Source organism: Petaurus breviceps, unplaced genomic scaffold (genome assembly GCF_028583685.1).
Source record: "Petaurus breviceps papuanus isolate PSGF00001 unplaced genomic scaffold, PetGlider_PUasm1.0 216, whole genome shotgun sequence".
Classification (NCBI taxonomy): Eukaryota; Metazoa; Chordata; class Mammalia; order Diprotodontia; family Petauridae; genus Petaurus; species Petaurus breviceps.
In genome coordinates, this window is record NW_027185867.1 from 8,484,264 (window position 1) to 8,500,285 (window position 16,022).

A 16,022-nucleotide genomic window follows, 5' to 3' on the forward strand; every position below is an offset into this window, starting at 1 on the left:
CCCTTTCCTTGGGTCTGCGAACATGACCATGTCTCTCTTTATTTATTTATTTTTAAAAGCAATTGGGGTTAAGTAACTTGCTCAAGGTTATACGGCCAGTTTTTTCTGGGTGTGGTGCTAGGTATCTGAGCCCAGATTCGATCCCAGGTCATCCCAACTCTGGGGCCGGTGCTTTTACTCACTGTGCTACTTGGCCGCCCCACATGTCTCTTTAAAAACAAAACAAAACAAAACAGCAAAACAACTAATCTCTGCTAACTATTGTTATGAATCTCTCTCTTCCTCAACTATATTCCTTGGAAAAGAAGTTTATGGGGCAGCTAGGTGGCACAGTGAATAGAGCACCAACCCTAGAGTCAGGAGGACCTGAGTTCAAATTCGGCCTCAAACACTTAATACTTACTAACCACGTGACCTCATTTAATCCCATTTGTTCTGCCTTCCCCCCTCCAAAAACACACACAAAAAAGATGTCTACACAGTACCTCCACTTATTATCCTTTTTCTCTCTTTTAAAGCCTCTGCAATCTAACTACCAACTGTAGAACTCAACTCAAACTGAAATCTCCAAAGTTGCCATTGATCTCTTCATTTTCCAGTCTAATGGCCTTTTCTCAGTCCTCAACCTCCATTACTCCTCTGCAACATGACATTGCTGATTACCTTTTCCTGGACACTTCTACCCTCTCTGGGCTTTAATGACATTGCTGTCTCTTGGTTCTCCTGTCTGATCATTCTTTCTCTGTATCCTTTAGAGGAATCTTCATCTAGATTACACCCACTACCTATAAGTATCCCCTAAATATTCTGTTCAGGATCCTCCTCTCTTTACTCTCTATGCTATTTCACTTGGGGATCTCATCAGTTCCCATGGATGCAATAATCATTTTTATAGGGACAATGAACTCATATCAATACAATATATACCCATTGAATGACAGCATCCAAATATTTAAAATTCAGTAATATACTGGTTGAAATAGCTAGTAAAACCATAATAACAGTGGACCTCAATGTAACTCTTTAATTTGAAAATAACACCTTAAAAAATAGACTAACTCAAATAGCAAAAGAGGCTCAAAAAGCCAATGAGGAAATAATGCCTTAAAAAGCCAAATTTGCCTGATGGAAAAAGAATCTCAAAAGTTCACTGAAGAGAATAATTCCTTCAGAATTAGACTGGAGCAAATAGAAGCTAGTGACTTTATGATAAATAAATTTATGACTATTAAACAGACCCAAACAAATAAAAAAATAGAAGGAAATGTGAAATATCTCATTGGAAAAACCACTGACCTGGAAAATAGACCCAGGAGAGATAATTTAAAAATTATTGGACTACCTGAAAGCCATGACCAAAAAAAAAGAACCTAGAAATCATCCTTCAAGAAATTCTCAAGGAAAATTGCCCTGTTTTAGAACTAGAGGGCAAAATGGAGGTTGAAAGAATCCACTGATCACATCTTGAAAAAGATCTCAAAAAGAAAACTTCTAGGAATATTATAGCCAGGTTCCAAACTTCCCAGATCAAGGAGAAAATATTACAAACAGCCAAGAAGAAACAATTTGAATATTGTGGAAACACAATCTGGCAGCTTCTACACTGAGGGCTTGGGATATTATATTCCAGAGGTCAAAGGACCTGGGATTAAAACCAAGAATCACCCACCCAGCAAAACTGAGTATCATGTTTCAGGGGAAAATAGGGTCATTCAATGAAATAGAGGACTTTCAAGCATTCTTGATGAAAAAACCAGAGTTGACTAGAAAATCTGACATTCAGATACAAGAAGCAAGAGAAGGTAAACAGGGAAATCATAAGGAACTTATCAAAGTTGAACTGTTTACATTCCTACATGAAAAAACGATAATTGTAACTTATGAAACTTTTCTCAGTATGAGAATCGTCTAAGGGAATAGAAATATGTATGCATGTGTATACACACACACATACATATGTAAGTCTATATAGCAGGGTATATGGGCATATGAATACATATGTGAGTGTGTGTATACATGTGTACAGGTATACATACATAGACAGAGGGCACAGGACCAATTTAATAGGAAGGGATGATACTTTAAAGGTGAAATTAAGAGGTGAGAGAGGAATATATATAATGAGAGGATATGGGGAGAGACAGAATGGGGTAAATTATCTCATATAGAAGAGCTAAGGGAAAACTGTTACAATGGAGGGGAAGCACAGGAAGGCCAAAGGGAATGGGTCAATCTTACTCTCACTGAACTTGGCTTAGGGAGGGAATGACATACACACTAAACAGGGTATCTTGCCCTATGGGGGGAAGGGGATAAGAGGAGTGATGATGGAGGGGAGGGCAGGTTGGGGGGGGGGAATTAGAAGCACACACTTTTGAAAAGGGACAGGGTCAAAGTAGACAATAGAACAAGGGGAGGGGGCAGGATATGATGAAGGGAAATATAGTCAGTCTTTCACAATATATCCACTATGGAAATGTTTTGCGTAGCTACATGTGTACAACCTACATTGAATTGCTTATCTTTCCAGTAAGGGTGAGTGATGAGGGAGGAAGGGAAAGAATCTGGAATTCAGTTTTAAAATCAAATGTTTTAAAAATATGTATGTTTTATTATTATTTTTTTTTACATGCAACTGGGAAATAAGATGTACAGACACTGGGGTATAGAGATCCATCTTGCCCTACTGGAAAGTTGGAGGGGACATGGGGGAGGATATAGGAGAGAGCAGATTGGGGGAGGGGGTATACAGTGGGACTGCTGTTTTGAGGTGGTGGGTAGGAGAAACAGGGGGAGAAAATCTGTAACTCAAAATCTTGTGGAAATTAATGATAGAAACTAAAAATAAACATATAATTTAATTTAAAAAAAGAATGAATAGTTAAAGAAATTAGGCAAGTAAATAAAAAAGCATCTTTAAAAAAATCCCAACTAAATACCAAAGCTACTACTATATTCCTTTGATACCTATAATAGGGAAAGATAAAACAGAAAAAGAAAACTATAAACCAGTATGATTTGCTGAATATGGAAACATTTATTCAATTAAAAAAGTTTTTTTTGATAAAACACAATACTCTTTTCTGTTAAAAATAGTAAAAATTACAGGCACTTAAGAGGATTTGGTAACATACTGTTAACTTTGGATAGAGGAGTTTCAGTTGAGCTGCAGCAAAGAACTAAAAACTAAGGGGGTACCCATCAAATAGAAAACGGCTCAACAAATATAGCATACAAATGTAATGGAATTATTATTAAGCTGTAAACAATGATGAAAATGAAGGATTCAGACTCAGGAAGCTTTGTATGAACTAATGCACAGTGAAATGATATGTATCAAAAGAATAATTTGCACAATTACCACTACAGAGTAAAGAAAAACAACTCTGAAGGATTTCCTCTTAATTAATGTAGTGATCAATTGTGACTTCAGAGGATTGATAATGAAGCATGACTTCCACTTCTTGGCAGAGAGGTTATGGACTAGAAGTGCAGCACAATAAGCAGATTTTGAAATATATCCATGAGTAGAAAGTTGAATTGTTTTTCTTGAGTATATCTAGTTGTTACAATGAAGAGGAAGTTAGTGGATAGCAAAAAAAAATGTAAAAAAATAAAATAGTATCAATAAAACATTTCTTAAAATACACAAAAAAAGTTCATGAGGGGAGTAAAACAGAGCAATTTTGTTACTACCTTGCTAAATTTATTTTTTTTTAAAGAGTACTATTATAATTTAATATGCAATGTGTGTGTATGTGCACACGTGTGCTCGTGCATGATGAAATGTTTGTGTTTGAGGATGATTGTTAATAATACAAAATAATTTTGTTTAGAGGAGTGGAAGTGGTTCAGTGACAACAGGAAGATGAAGTGGGCTGAATCTTGTTATAAGTCCAATATTCATTTTTCATTGTTATGAATATATTTGTTGTTCAGATAAAAAGAAATCAGCAGCCCACATATGAACAACTCTTTAAAGGTTAGGACTATGATTAAAAACACATACATAAATATAAACTACCGGGGCAGCTAGGTGGTGCAATGAATAGAACACTGGCCCTGGAGTCAGGAGCACCTGAGTTCAAATCCGGCCTCAGACACTTAACACTTACTAGCTGTGTGACTTCGGGCAAGTCACTTAACCCCAACTGCCCTGCCTTCCCCCCTTCAAAAAAAACAAAAACAAAAAAACTTTAAAAAATCATATTAAACTACCACTCCAGCCTATGTCAGTAGAGTACATTCCAGCCCAGCCAAAACCCTGACAAAGTCTGGGGCTTATTCCTGTGGAATGATCACATCACCTACAATGACACCCAAGATCCATTAGCTTCTTTAGCAATCCCTAGGCCTGTTTCTAATAAGGCTGCTCCCATCCCCAATTAATCAATGGAAAACTAATTCTAGCATTTCTGGTTTACTCAAAAAAATCACATCTGCTACTCACAGCTCAATCTTATCTTTTCCCAAGACATATGGAAAACTGGAAAATTCTTTTTTATATGCTGGATAAGCTGAATAGCACTAAAGTAATATCAATTTTGTACTACAGTAATATTAATTTACTACAAAGAGTGTGTCCAAGAAAAAATGGAAGCAGTTTGTCTATGTGGGATACTTCAGGGGAGCCATTTAAAATTATTTTCACTTGTACAGTAGACAATAAACCAAACAAGTAAACTGGGATAAATAAGTGAGTCAGTGACAAGGTCTTAATAAGTCTTAATAAGAAATTCTAGAAACTCATAATACTTCAATTTTATTTTTAATTTTTAAAAATTATAACTTTAAATGTACAAATCAGGGAAACATGATTAATAGGATGAGATCTAATTGCATCATGAAATAGTGCAGCATACACTCTTGCAAAAAAAAAAAAAGCATCAATACAGAGCCCCTTCTGAAATTTGCCAGAGGACTCTAAATTATAATGCCCTCTGTTGACATGTCACAAGAATAAGCATTAAAGAGGACAATGAAAGTCTGAGATCTTTTCTCCAATTCTAATAATGGGATAAAGATGAACAGCAACTAACTACTCTCCTTTGACTCTCTGGAATTTGCTGCCTTTTCTCCCAACCAGTGAAGATATAACCTTAATCAATGCATCCAGTTCCTCAAGAGAAGGATGAGTTTCTCCCATAATCACTCAGTCACATTGGCACTTAACTCCCCAAACCGTTTTATCCCAAAGCTGTCAATATGAATTGTGAAAACAACATGGGAAAAACTTCAAGCTGCTTTTTCAGGTTACAAATTGGCTCAGGAAAAGGGTGACACATACAAGGGAAATAGTATAGCTCATCAGATACATGAATTTAAGACCAGTCTTTGCAGTGGGGCCCTTGATCCTTCATGTAGCCAGACAAGGAGATCGATCTAGCAGGCCCTTTGTTGAAACCCTTTCTTTGGTAGCTGATAACCTTGTTCTCAGATTTTAAGGCACAATCTTTTACCAACCTCAAGCCCCTATCTATAAACAGATGCTAACACACCCTAAGTTCATTCTCTAAACTATATAATTTGGCCTTGAGGTCCTTCAGTTCTCCTTGGATCTTAACAGTCCGTTTGTTGCTCTTACGAACCTCATTAAGAATGGCAAGATCTTGGTCTGGTCGAATACTGAGCGATGCCTACAGAATGAAGAAAATAGAAAAAAAAAATACAGTTATAGCATAAGCTAGACACAAGAAGTCCAGGAGCAAAGACAAAGGCACATTAACCTTTTTTGTAGAGGAAATACCTTATAATTAAACTCTTAACAAATATGATTATGCTGAAGGAGAAAGGAAGCTCTGGCCCTGAGCAAAGAGGTTACCAACTTCTTACTTTCCCAAATAGAACAGGAACGGATCCTTTAAATAGAGACTAAGCAACTAATATCATGAAAAGAAAAACACTGTTACTAAAGGCCCAAAGGGCAGGGATCTGCCTTGTCTATCTTCTCTGCTCCTCCTAATGCCTAATACAGTGCCTAGTACAAAAACAATATGCAGTCTGTAAATATTGATTACAGGTTAAATTTGCTTTGAATTTAAGGTGGCTTTTGAGGAACCTTAAGTAAAAAGTAAAGCTGGCTCTGGGAAAAACCTCTTCAGTCAAGTAATAAAAGTGATTTCCAAAATGGAGATAATGAGGGGAGTGAGAAGAGAGGGCATAGAGAATATTTATAGTTATTCTTGATAGGAAGGAGTTATTAAAGATAATGCAAACTACAAATGGGATAGAGTTAGGAACTAGATCTATGATTTCCTTGGTATAGTAACACCTGGACAAGAACCCTCCTTCTAACCAATGCAGGGTGGCACCTTAAATGAAGCTTCTCTTAAAGAGATGCCTAGAACACTGAGAGGTTAGGCAATTTGCCCAGGGTCTCAAAGCCAGTATGGGTCAGAAATAGAATTTGAACCTGGGTCATTCTAGCAGGCTCTCTATCCACCACTCCACACTGCCTCTTAATTACAAATGACAGCCATTAGATGATCTCACTCTAGCACACCCATGTGTTTGAACTTTTCAGTCTAGCTGGACTCCTAAGGGAAAGGGACTATGGGTAGTCATGGTCATGCTGGGTTTTTAAATTAGTCTTTGCTCCCTTCCCAGATTCAAAGGCGGTAATTACCTTATAAAGCATTTGCTCAACTTCTCTCAATTTCTCACGCAGGGTCTTGATGTCTCTCTGAAAACCTTCCACTTCGAGCCGACGACGATTTTGCAGGGTGTCATACCGACGCACCATCTCTTGCAAACGTTTCCCCATCTTGTTAGAACGTTCCTATGCAGAGGAAATCACCAAGTTACTTCTGGAAAACAAAGGCCATCACCTGGGAGAAAGGAAGCCACACAACCTCCTGCACTGAGAATGGAAGATACTTTTCCTACCTTGAAGATCTTTTGCCTCATATCATCTTCTTCTCGAATTCGGGCCAGCTCCTCCTCCAGAGCAACACACTGCTCTCGGTACATGCAGGACAACTTTTGTTCTTGAAGCAACTTCTCTTTGAGGGACTACAGGCCAAGAAGAAAGAAGACCATAAATGCCCAACATGTAGCATGAAGAAAAATTGGGAAAGAAATGAAAAATTTTGGGAATAAATATCAATTCATGAAATCAGATGGTATGGAACTTGAGATAGGGAACTAAAATTTCCCAAATTTAAAGGTCAAATTCTGGAGGTTTTATATATTTAAAAATGAAATAGGTATCATTTGTTGGCGCTGGCAAGCTATTATATAATGGAAAGACTGAGTTCATGAAATATTATTTTAAAGATAAAAAACTTTAAAGAGTTATATTTCATAAGTGTAGATGCTCCCTCTACTGGAGTAAATTATAGGTCTTCTACAACTTAGTAAATGGTTTTTAAGAGTTTCTGTGGCTTTAAAACATTCATTACCCTGGGGCCTCAGACAATATATGTATACAGTCCATCTCAGAAGTTTTTTCATTTGATGGGACTTATCAAAGTTTGAGGACTACTGGTGTAAATCGAGGACTGACTTTCATACTACAATCCGAAATCAGACTAGGACTTTTGTGGAGGTTGAACTAGAAGGAAACTTAGGAATTATTTTGTCCAACACCTGAATCTACTCTTTTGCATTGCCTCCTTTTAAAAGTACCAAAAAATGAATAGAAATATACTACATAATCTGTGCAAAGAACCTCATTGTATTATAATATGTATATGTCTGTCTGTCTGTATAATGATACATAAAAATTACAATTCTACCATAACATAATGGGGCATATCTAAAAGTACTATGTAGACTGGGAATCCTACAGCTAAATCTTACTGATCCAGTTCTTCTTTTTCTCTAGGTTTTTCCATCAAGTCCTGTGACTGTTCTAGAGCATCTGGTGAAAATGCAGGGGATAGAAGCTGCTTCGTTCTATGTCCTCCTGAACCTTTTTCAGATAAGCCTTGTTCTTCTCCAGGTCTACTACAACCTCACTTACTTCTCTTTTCACTTCTTTTTAAAAAATTATATATTCTTTAAAATTACTGTTCTATTAGCCACAAATCATCCCAATAATACCGAATGTTTCATACATTCCTTTTAACTTTAGCAGAACCAGATTTCCCTGGAGAACACTATATCTTTTGCAAGTTTCTTCAATAGAGGTCCTTCTCCTCTTCTCCAGGCCCACAGGGTCAAAAGAACAGGTTGGCATATTCCTTATTCCTCACTGCTGTTGTTGGTCTATTTCTCTACTAAAATTCTTAATACATTTTCTCCTTCAAAGTTCACATGATGTCTTATATAAACGTCCCATAAAAGTTGCCATCATCTACTAATCGCCAAGGCTCTTCAAACTTTCTTAGACTTTTAATTATTTTTAATAGAGCAATCCAGTAAACATAAGGAGGGATATTACTCAGGAAAGGATTTCATACTTAAAAACATCCACTGGAAAACTGTTAAGAAGTTAGGTGAAAAATAAATTTAGACCCATTTTTACACTATATATCATGATAATGTTCCAGGGGGAAAATTCATAAGCAAATCAGGAGAAGAGATTTTTTGCCTTTTTTTTTTTGGAGGGCAATTGTGGTTAAGTGACTTGCCCAAGGTCACATGGCTAGTTTTGTGTGGGTGTGTATTAAGTGTTGGAGGCCAAATCTGAACTCAGGTCCTCCTGACTCCAGGGCCGGTACTCTATTCACTGCACCACCTAGCTGCCCCACACAGAAGAGATTTTAAAAAAACAAAATAGATAATTTCAAGTTTATCTGGTACCTGGCACATAGTAAGATTGCTGACTTGACTTGCTGACTTACCAAATTAAGGTGCTTTCCCACAGAAAACAAATCAATAATAGAAGAAATATTCTTGATTGGGAGAAAAAAACTCTTTGCATCAAATATCTATAAACTACATCCAAACTTTATAGGACACTGACACAAGATGCATAATACTATAGTTCATTTAACAATATATAAGTGGGCAAAGAATATGAAGGGGCAGTTTTTGAAAGAAGCAGTGCACACTTTCAACACCCATATGAAAAATGCTCCAAATCCCTAATAAGAGAATGTAAATTAAAAACTATACAGATATTACCACACACCCATCAAACTGGCAGATAATAGTAGATGGAAACATTCAATGTCAGAAGGTCTTTAGAAGACAGACATACTGACCCATTATTGGTAGAGCTATGAATTGGTCTAATCATTCTAGAAAAGAGTAACTTTGTTCACATAATTCCAAAATTATTCATACTGATTAATGATCCCAATACTGTGTTTATATCCCAAGGTCTCAAATGTTCCAAAATATTCAAAGCAGCACTATTTGTCGCATCAAAAAGCTATAAATAAATTCTATGTCCCATCAATTGGGGGATGGCTGAACAAATTGGAGTTGATAAATCTTAAGGAATATTACTGTTCCATAGCTAAAGATGAATACAAAGAATTCAAATAAATATGTAAAACTTAAATACAAATTGATGCAGAAATTTTTTTTAAAAACCAGATAGAAAATTATTTTGTAAACTCAACAAAAATTTGAACATGATGGAAGAAAAAAAAAATAAGATGATATAATTAGAAGTATAAATAGTTATAAATAGTTTGTCACCTTTCACTTAAAAGTTTTGTTATTTTTAAAATAAATATAATAAAATAAATAAAATAAAAATAAATAAGTCAGCATGCCTACTAGTTTATAGTTTTACTTTCTTCACTTTCGCATTTTTTTGTCTTTCCAAACTACAATTATATTCCTTATGAATGTCGTTTTACATAATACAATATTCCATTTACAGACCATAATTTACTTAGTCATTTTCCAACTACTAGACTTTGAAACTGTTTCTAATTTTTCCCTGTAACAAATTAAACAGCTTGACTAGAGAGTCTTTTAAAAAAAATATCTTAAGACATAATTCTAATAGTATAATCACTAGATCAAAGGGAGTAATCAATAATTCTTATTACAAAAATGACGACTTTTTTCCTGAACTATATACAAGCCCAGTAGCTGGTAGAAATGTCCCCCCACCCCGGCTCAATAGATAAGCATGTACTCAAGATAAAAAAAAAAGATGGTCTGAACGTAGGCTAGATGGGATATAGCCCATAATTTTCAGGGTCTTAAATACTCATGTTGATGACCCAACCTGATCACATAATTAATTCTTTAACCTCTTCAATTTTAAGGGCCTTCTCCCTCCAAGTCCATTATAGTCCCACACTTAAATGATCACACATTACCCTCATCATAACTGTACTCCCTCATGGATTTTGAACTCTGAAATTTCACTCTTTAACCACAACCTCCCATCCTTCCTTCAACCTTATTAAATATCTGTTAGAGTGAAGTGATTAAGTTTTCATTGTCCATTTATTCCCTTTTTTCTAACTCCTTGACTCTGCCAACACATTTGTCAATTTCAAATTTTCATACATTCTGATCTAAATTTTTGTTTTAAACAAAGGTAAAAATTTGATACTGTATTTGTGTAAAACAAATTATCAAAAGTGTTCTTAATCTTTATCGGTTTGCAAAATAATTTAGCACACTTCAAAATCTTTTTACAAATGAGAATATTGTTATGTTACCTACTCTTGCCAATATCTACTCTTTGCATATGTGTATTTATTTTTCCTTAGAAATGCCATGCAACATTAATTGAATTTACTATTAGTTACTGACCATTTTTTCAAAGTTATATGGTATTTTAATTTTTAAAATTATCTTTCAAGGGTTTCTACTCCCATTCCTCTATCTTAGTAATATCTTTAAATTTGATATATTTTCTATTCTATCATCCAAGTTAATAGCGAAAATATTTGGATCATTATTAATAACCATGTGAAAGAATGCTTCAAGCCAAAGTAATGGGAATGTAAATTTTTAAGATCTTCCCTGCCCCTAGGCTAAAGTACACCTGGAGCCTGGGGTAAGGAGGCTTGTTTTTCAGTAGATATTTCTTGATTGTCCAGTGAGTCAATAAGGTTGTTACATTCTCTGAGCCAGGAGAAGGCTATATAAGCCCTGATGTGTAGCTTTGTTTTGGGGCTCACTTTGAGAAGTGTTCTGTGATTTGATCAGATGAAACTCTGGGAAGCCATTGTTGAGAGCCCCCGGCTTTGAAAAACCCAGATGTTGATTTGGTATGCATGTAATGGTTGGACAGTTTGGAAACTGTCTATTTGATCTGTTTCTCTGTCTTGATAATTCTGCCTGTATACTCTGAAGTTTGGGGTGCTGATCTTTTTCCCCTGAACAAGGTAAACAATATATGTTTGACTGATTAAAGTAAGCTTGTTAACCCATTTTGAGTTGCTTTCCTTTAAAAAAGCAGATCTAAGAACCTGTGTTGGCAGCGACCCTGGGGAGGCCGGGGTGCTTGCTGCTACAAAGGGTTTCTACTCCCATTCCACTATCTTAGTAATATCTTTAAATTTAATATATTTTCTATTCTATCATCCAAGTTAATAGCAAAAATACTTGGATCATTATTAATAACCATGTGAAAGAATGTTTCAAGCCACTAACAGTAAGAGAAATACTTAGTGATATCTCTACTAGGCTTATACTCCAAAGAGATCAAAGAAAGTGGAAAAGGACTCACGTGAATATTTATAACAATATTTTTTTTGTTATAGCAAAGAGCTGGAAACAAAGGGATATCCATCAGCTAGAGAATGATTGAACAAATTACAATATACGAATGTAATGAAATATGACATATACATTGTAAATGTTATATTACAGTATAAATATTATTAAAATGAGGAAGGTGACAGATTATGAAAAACCTAAGCTTATGTAAACTGATATACAATGAAGCAAGCAGAAACAGAAGAAAAATGTATATAATGACTACTATATTGTAAAGGAAAACAACTCTGATCACTGCAGTGACTCATATGATCCCATGACACTGATGATGAATCATGTTTCCCACCTCCTGATGGAGAGGTAATAGATTAGAGGTGCAGAATGAGATTTATATTTTAAGACAAAATAAACAAAATAGTATTTCTTTTATTCTCAGAACAAATTCATTTTTAGTCTTATTTATACTGATTCTAACGAACTTTTTTTCATTTTAAGAAGTGAAATGTATTTGAAGATGTTGAATAATTTTGACTATTGCTTCACAAATGACCCACAATTTGGAAAATTCTATTCTTCACTATTCTTACCAATTTCCTACATCAGTTCCCAGTCACACTGATACACTCATATCAGAATATTATTTAATTCCCCAACACTTAAAACTGAAGATATATTTTTACATTCTGAAGGAAGCTTCCCTCTCAAAATTTCTTAACATTCTGTCTTTCCCACTTGTCTCTGAGGAAGAAGTAATCCTACTCTCATTAAAGCTAATTTTTTTATCTCTTCACTTGATCCCATCTCCAGACAGCCTTCTATTTCAGAAAGGCAAAGATGATGAAACAACGGTGATGATAATGCCAGAGTCACTTCAAATTCTGAGGTAAGAAGGGAAGTTTAATTTTGGCAAAATTCAGAGAATTCATAGTTTTAAGAACTATATTTACTGATATGTGTGTGCATGAATGGGTTTATAATGTGTAGACTGGGATACGATTAGCAAAATAAGGAAGATTTTAATTGTCTTCTGGAAAAAAAAATTTAATGAAGTGTGACAGAGGTTATCAAATTTAACAATTACAACCTTGAATGTTAATAGGTTTAATTCCTCTATAAAAAAGAAAAAATTACTGACTAAAATGCAACCTAATAATGTTACCTAAAGGGTCACACTATCACATGTTCTTGGTATGTATGTATACACACATGCCTATTTAGATATATGTTATAGCTATATCTACAGTGGCTTGACTTAGAGAGTTTTGTCCTTATGCTTTCTCTAACTACTCCTCACATAGTCATGAATATAGAGTTAGCGCTCTCTCTTGTTGTGAAAGGCCCCAACCAAGTCCTACTGTTGCCTGTGCTACTAGTTTACTTCCTTACAAGATCCCAGCTGCAGATTACATGCAACAGGAAGGCTTCCACACAGACAAAACTAGCACACCTGGGATAAAAAGGGGAGAGATTAAATGGGTAAAAATCTTTGTATCAAAATTCTCTGATAAGGGTTTGGAATCTAAAATACATATATAAATAACTAATAATAATATGCAATAATAATAGTCACTCCCAAATAGACAAAGGTTATAAATAAATAATTCTCAAAAGAATTGCAAAAAATGGTGGTGCAGTGAATAGAGCACTGGCCCTGGAGTCAGGAGGATCCGAGTTCAAATCCAGCCTCAGACACTCAACACACAAAAAACTAGTCGTGTGACCTTGGGCAAGTCACTTAACCCCAATTATTCTGCCTGTCCCCCTCCAAAAAAAATTACAAAATATTCACAACCACAAGGAAGAATGCTCTAAATCACCAAAAATAAGAGAAATAAAAATTAAAACATGGTAGGGATTCACATCATGTCCTGAAAATTGGCAAAGATAACAAAAAATGGCAAGACAATGTTGGAGAGGTTGTAGAATGACAAGCATGCTAATACATTGCTGGTGGAGCTGTAAGATGGTCCTACAATTGTACTGACATGGTACTACTATGGAAAGCAATTTGGAATTATACAAATAAGGTGACTAAGATATCTATACCCTTTGAACCAGAGATTCATTAATGAGCTTATATTCAAAGGAACCTACTGATGAAAAGAAAGTCCTCATTTACACAGAACTATTTATAGCAGCACTTTTTGTGATAGTAAAGAATTGGAAACAAAGTAGATGTTCATCAATTGGGGAATGACTAAAATTGTGGTATAGGAATATAATGGAATATTACTATGCAGTAAGAAATTATATGTGTGATGAATACAGAGAACCATGGAACAATCTATGTGAAGTGATGCGGAATAAAGTAAGCAGAGACAATAAAAAAATATATACAACAATATAAGTCAAAAGAACCACATACAAAAAACCAAAAGTGAATGTAACAAAATTATAAAGATCAAGCAGGATGAGAAAAGAGACATGAGAAGACACTTCTAACCTACTTCATGGAGGTGGGAGGTTCACAGGTATCATATACATCGTATGAGCTTTTGGATGTTTTTTCAATATTGTTCCCCTCCACCTTTTTTGAAAAATACTATCTGTTACTTGGGAATGCTCTCCAGGAGTTGGAGGAGAAATACTAGGGATAACTATGATGATGTAAGAAACAGAAGACATCAATAAAAACTTTAAAAAAACAAAAACAAAAAGCCAGCTGCATGGCTTCCCAGGTGCTGCCCTGGTCCTGGCTTCTCCGTGGTTTGGCGGTGGGTTGCGCAGGTACCGTATGGTTTTGGAGGCTGCCTAGGAACTGGTCTGATCTTGTTTTCTACAGTGCCTAAGGCATGAAGTTGCTCCCCATTCTGTGCTGGGCACTAGCCTGGCCTTGTTTTAAGCTGAGGTTAGGTCAGGAGGAGAGACCTGCACTGAGCACTGTCTTTCAGAAGCTGGGGAATGGGGTGCCCAGGCTTCAAGTTGGACACTAGCCCAGATCTGTCTTTAGCAGCAGTTGCCTGGTGCTACTTACTGCTCTGGCCCTTCCCCTTGGTATGGAACCTGGGGATTGGTGTATTTTTTTTTCTTCCCTCTTCCCTGGCTTATCTCTCTAAGAGCTTCTGCAGTATTCTGGTAATCTTTTCATGCAACCCTGGACTGCATGAAGGAGCTATTACTCATTGGTTTTCTTTATCATTATCCCTTTTGATGCATTTTTAGAGCTTTACTGATAAAAACAGTAAGCATCAATGCTTAAAGGGCTGTGGAGAATCAAGAACAATGCTGGTAACAGTATGCATTGGTACAATCTTTTTGGAAAGCAATATAGCATTATATAATCAAGTTATAAAACTATTCCTCTCTATGACTCTCCATTTTGTTGACAACCACACTCTCTATAAAAATATTTAGATTAGTATAGTATTATCCATACTGATCCCAAACTCTAAACAAAACATGTCCAAACATTAAAGGATGACCAAACAAATAATTTTATGAAAGTAGTAAATTATGACTGCACTTCAAGAAATGGCAAATATAAAGAATGCAAACAAATATGTAAAAGATTTATATGAAATGATACAAAATGAAAAAAGTTGAACCTAAACAACAATATATACCCTGGATACAATTATGTAAATAATAACAGCAAAAGGCAGAAAAATACAACATCAGTTTCCTCATTTGCAAAATGGGAATATTAATAGAACTACTTCCCAGTGTTGTTGTAAGGATGAAATGCAAGAATATCGTAAAGAGCTTAGCATAGTGCCTGGAATGCAAAAAGTACTATATAGATAATGATAATGATGATAACAGTGATGGTGACGATTATTAGAAATGAAAACCAATAGGAAGGCTGTTCTTACCTTAATAATCATGTTAAATTCACTGATGATAACTGAGTTTATTATAATAAATAATTTTTTAAAAAAGAAATTTTAGTGAGGTAAATTTAAAGGACAAAACAAAGTACTACTTCATTCAGAAAACAACACATTAATTTCATTACTGAAAGAGAGGGTACTAGCAAAAAAATCTAAAAGAAACTGAAAAGGTAGAATATCACCTTTAAGGTTGATGCCAAGAAGAGAAACTATGTCGTCCCCTCAGTGTAAAATTCCTAACACATAGTAAGCATCTAATAATTGCTTTTTCTTCATTTCATTTATTCATTCATTCCTTCACTCATTCATTGGGACTACTATTGCCAATTTCTATGTGTACTGTCACTGAGAGGCAGAGTGGCACAGTGGATGGAAAGCTGGCCTCAAAGCCAGGAAGACCTGGGTTCCAGTCTCACCTCTGACACATGCTGGCTAGGCAATACAAGCTGCACAGAAGGTGATGATCTGCATTGGTCAAGGGAGGTTCCTCCCCTAGGAGTTTGCTATGCCAATAAAACCAAGATCCAGTCCCTGGGTCCTTACTGGAACTCAGACAGTATCTCTTTTTCTGAATTTTTTCAATGCTCCCCAAAAGTGCACATGTTCTACAAG

The 16,022-nt window shown here is 35.5% G+C and overlaps 1 protein-coding gene across 4 annotated transcripts in view; it reads right to left on the bottom strand.

Moving 5' to 3' along the window:
- Positions 1-3,017: 3,017 nt before the first annotated feature.
- Positions 3,018-16,022, bottom strand: part of CCDC77 (coiled-coil domain containing 77) — a 38,403-nt gene continuing 25,398 nt past the window's right edge. For all 4 annotated transcript variants that reach the window (XM_069094362.1, XM_069094359.1, XM_069094361.1 and 1 more), the window contains 3 exons: positions 6,886-7,011; positions 6,626-6,778; positions 3,018-5,636 (listed from right to left, as the gene is read on the bottom strand). In XM_069094362.1, the coding sequence (XP_068950463.1) occupies positions 5,490-5,636; positions 6,626-6,778; positions 6,886-7,011 (426 nt within the window). In that variant the 3' untranslated portion in view covers positions 3,018-5,489. The remainder of the gene's footprint in view (positions 5,637-6,625; positions 6,779-6,885; positions 7,012-16,022) is intronic.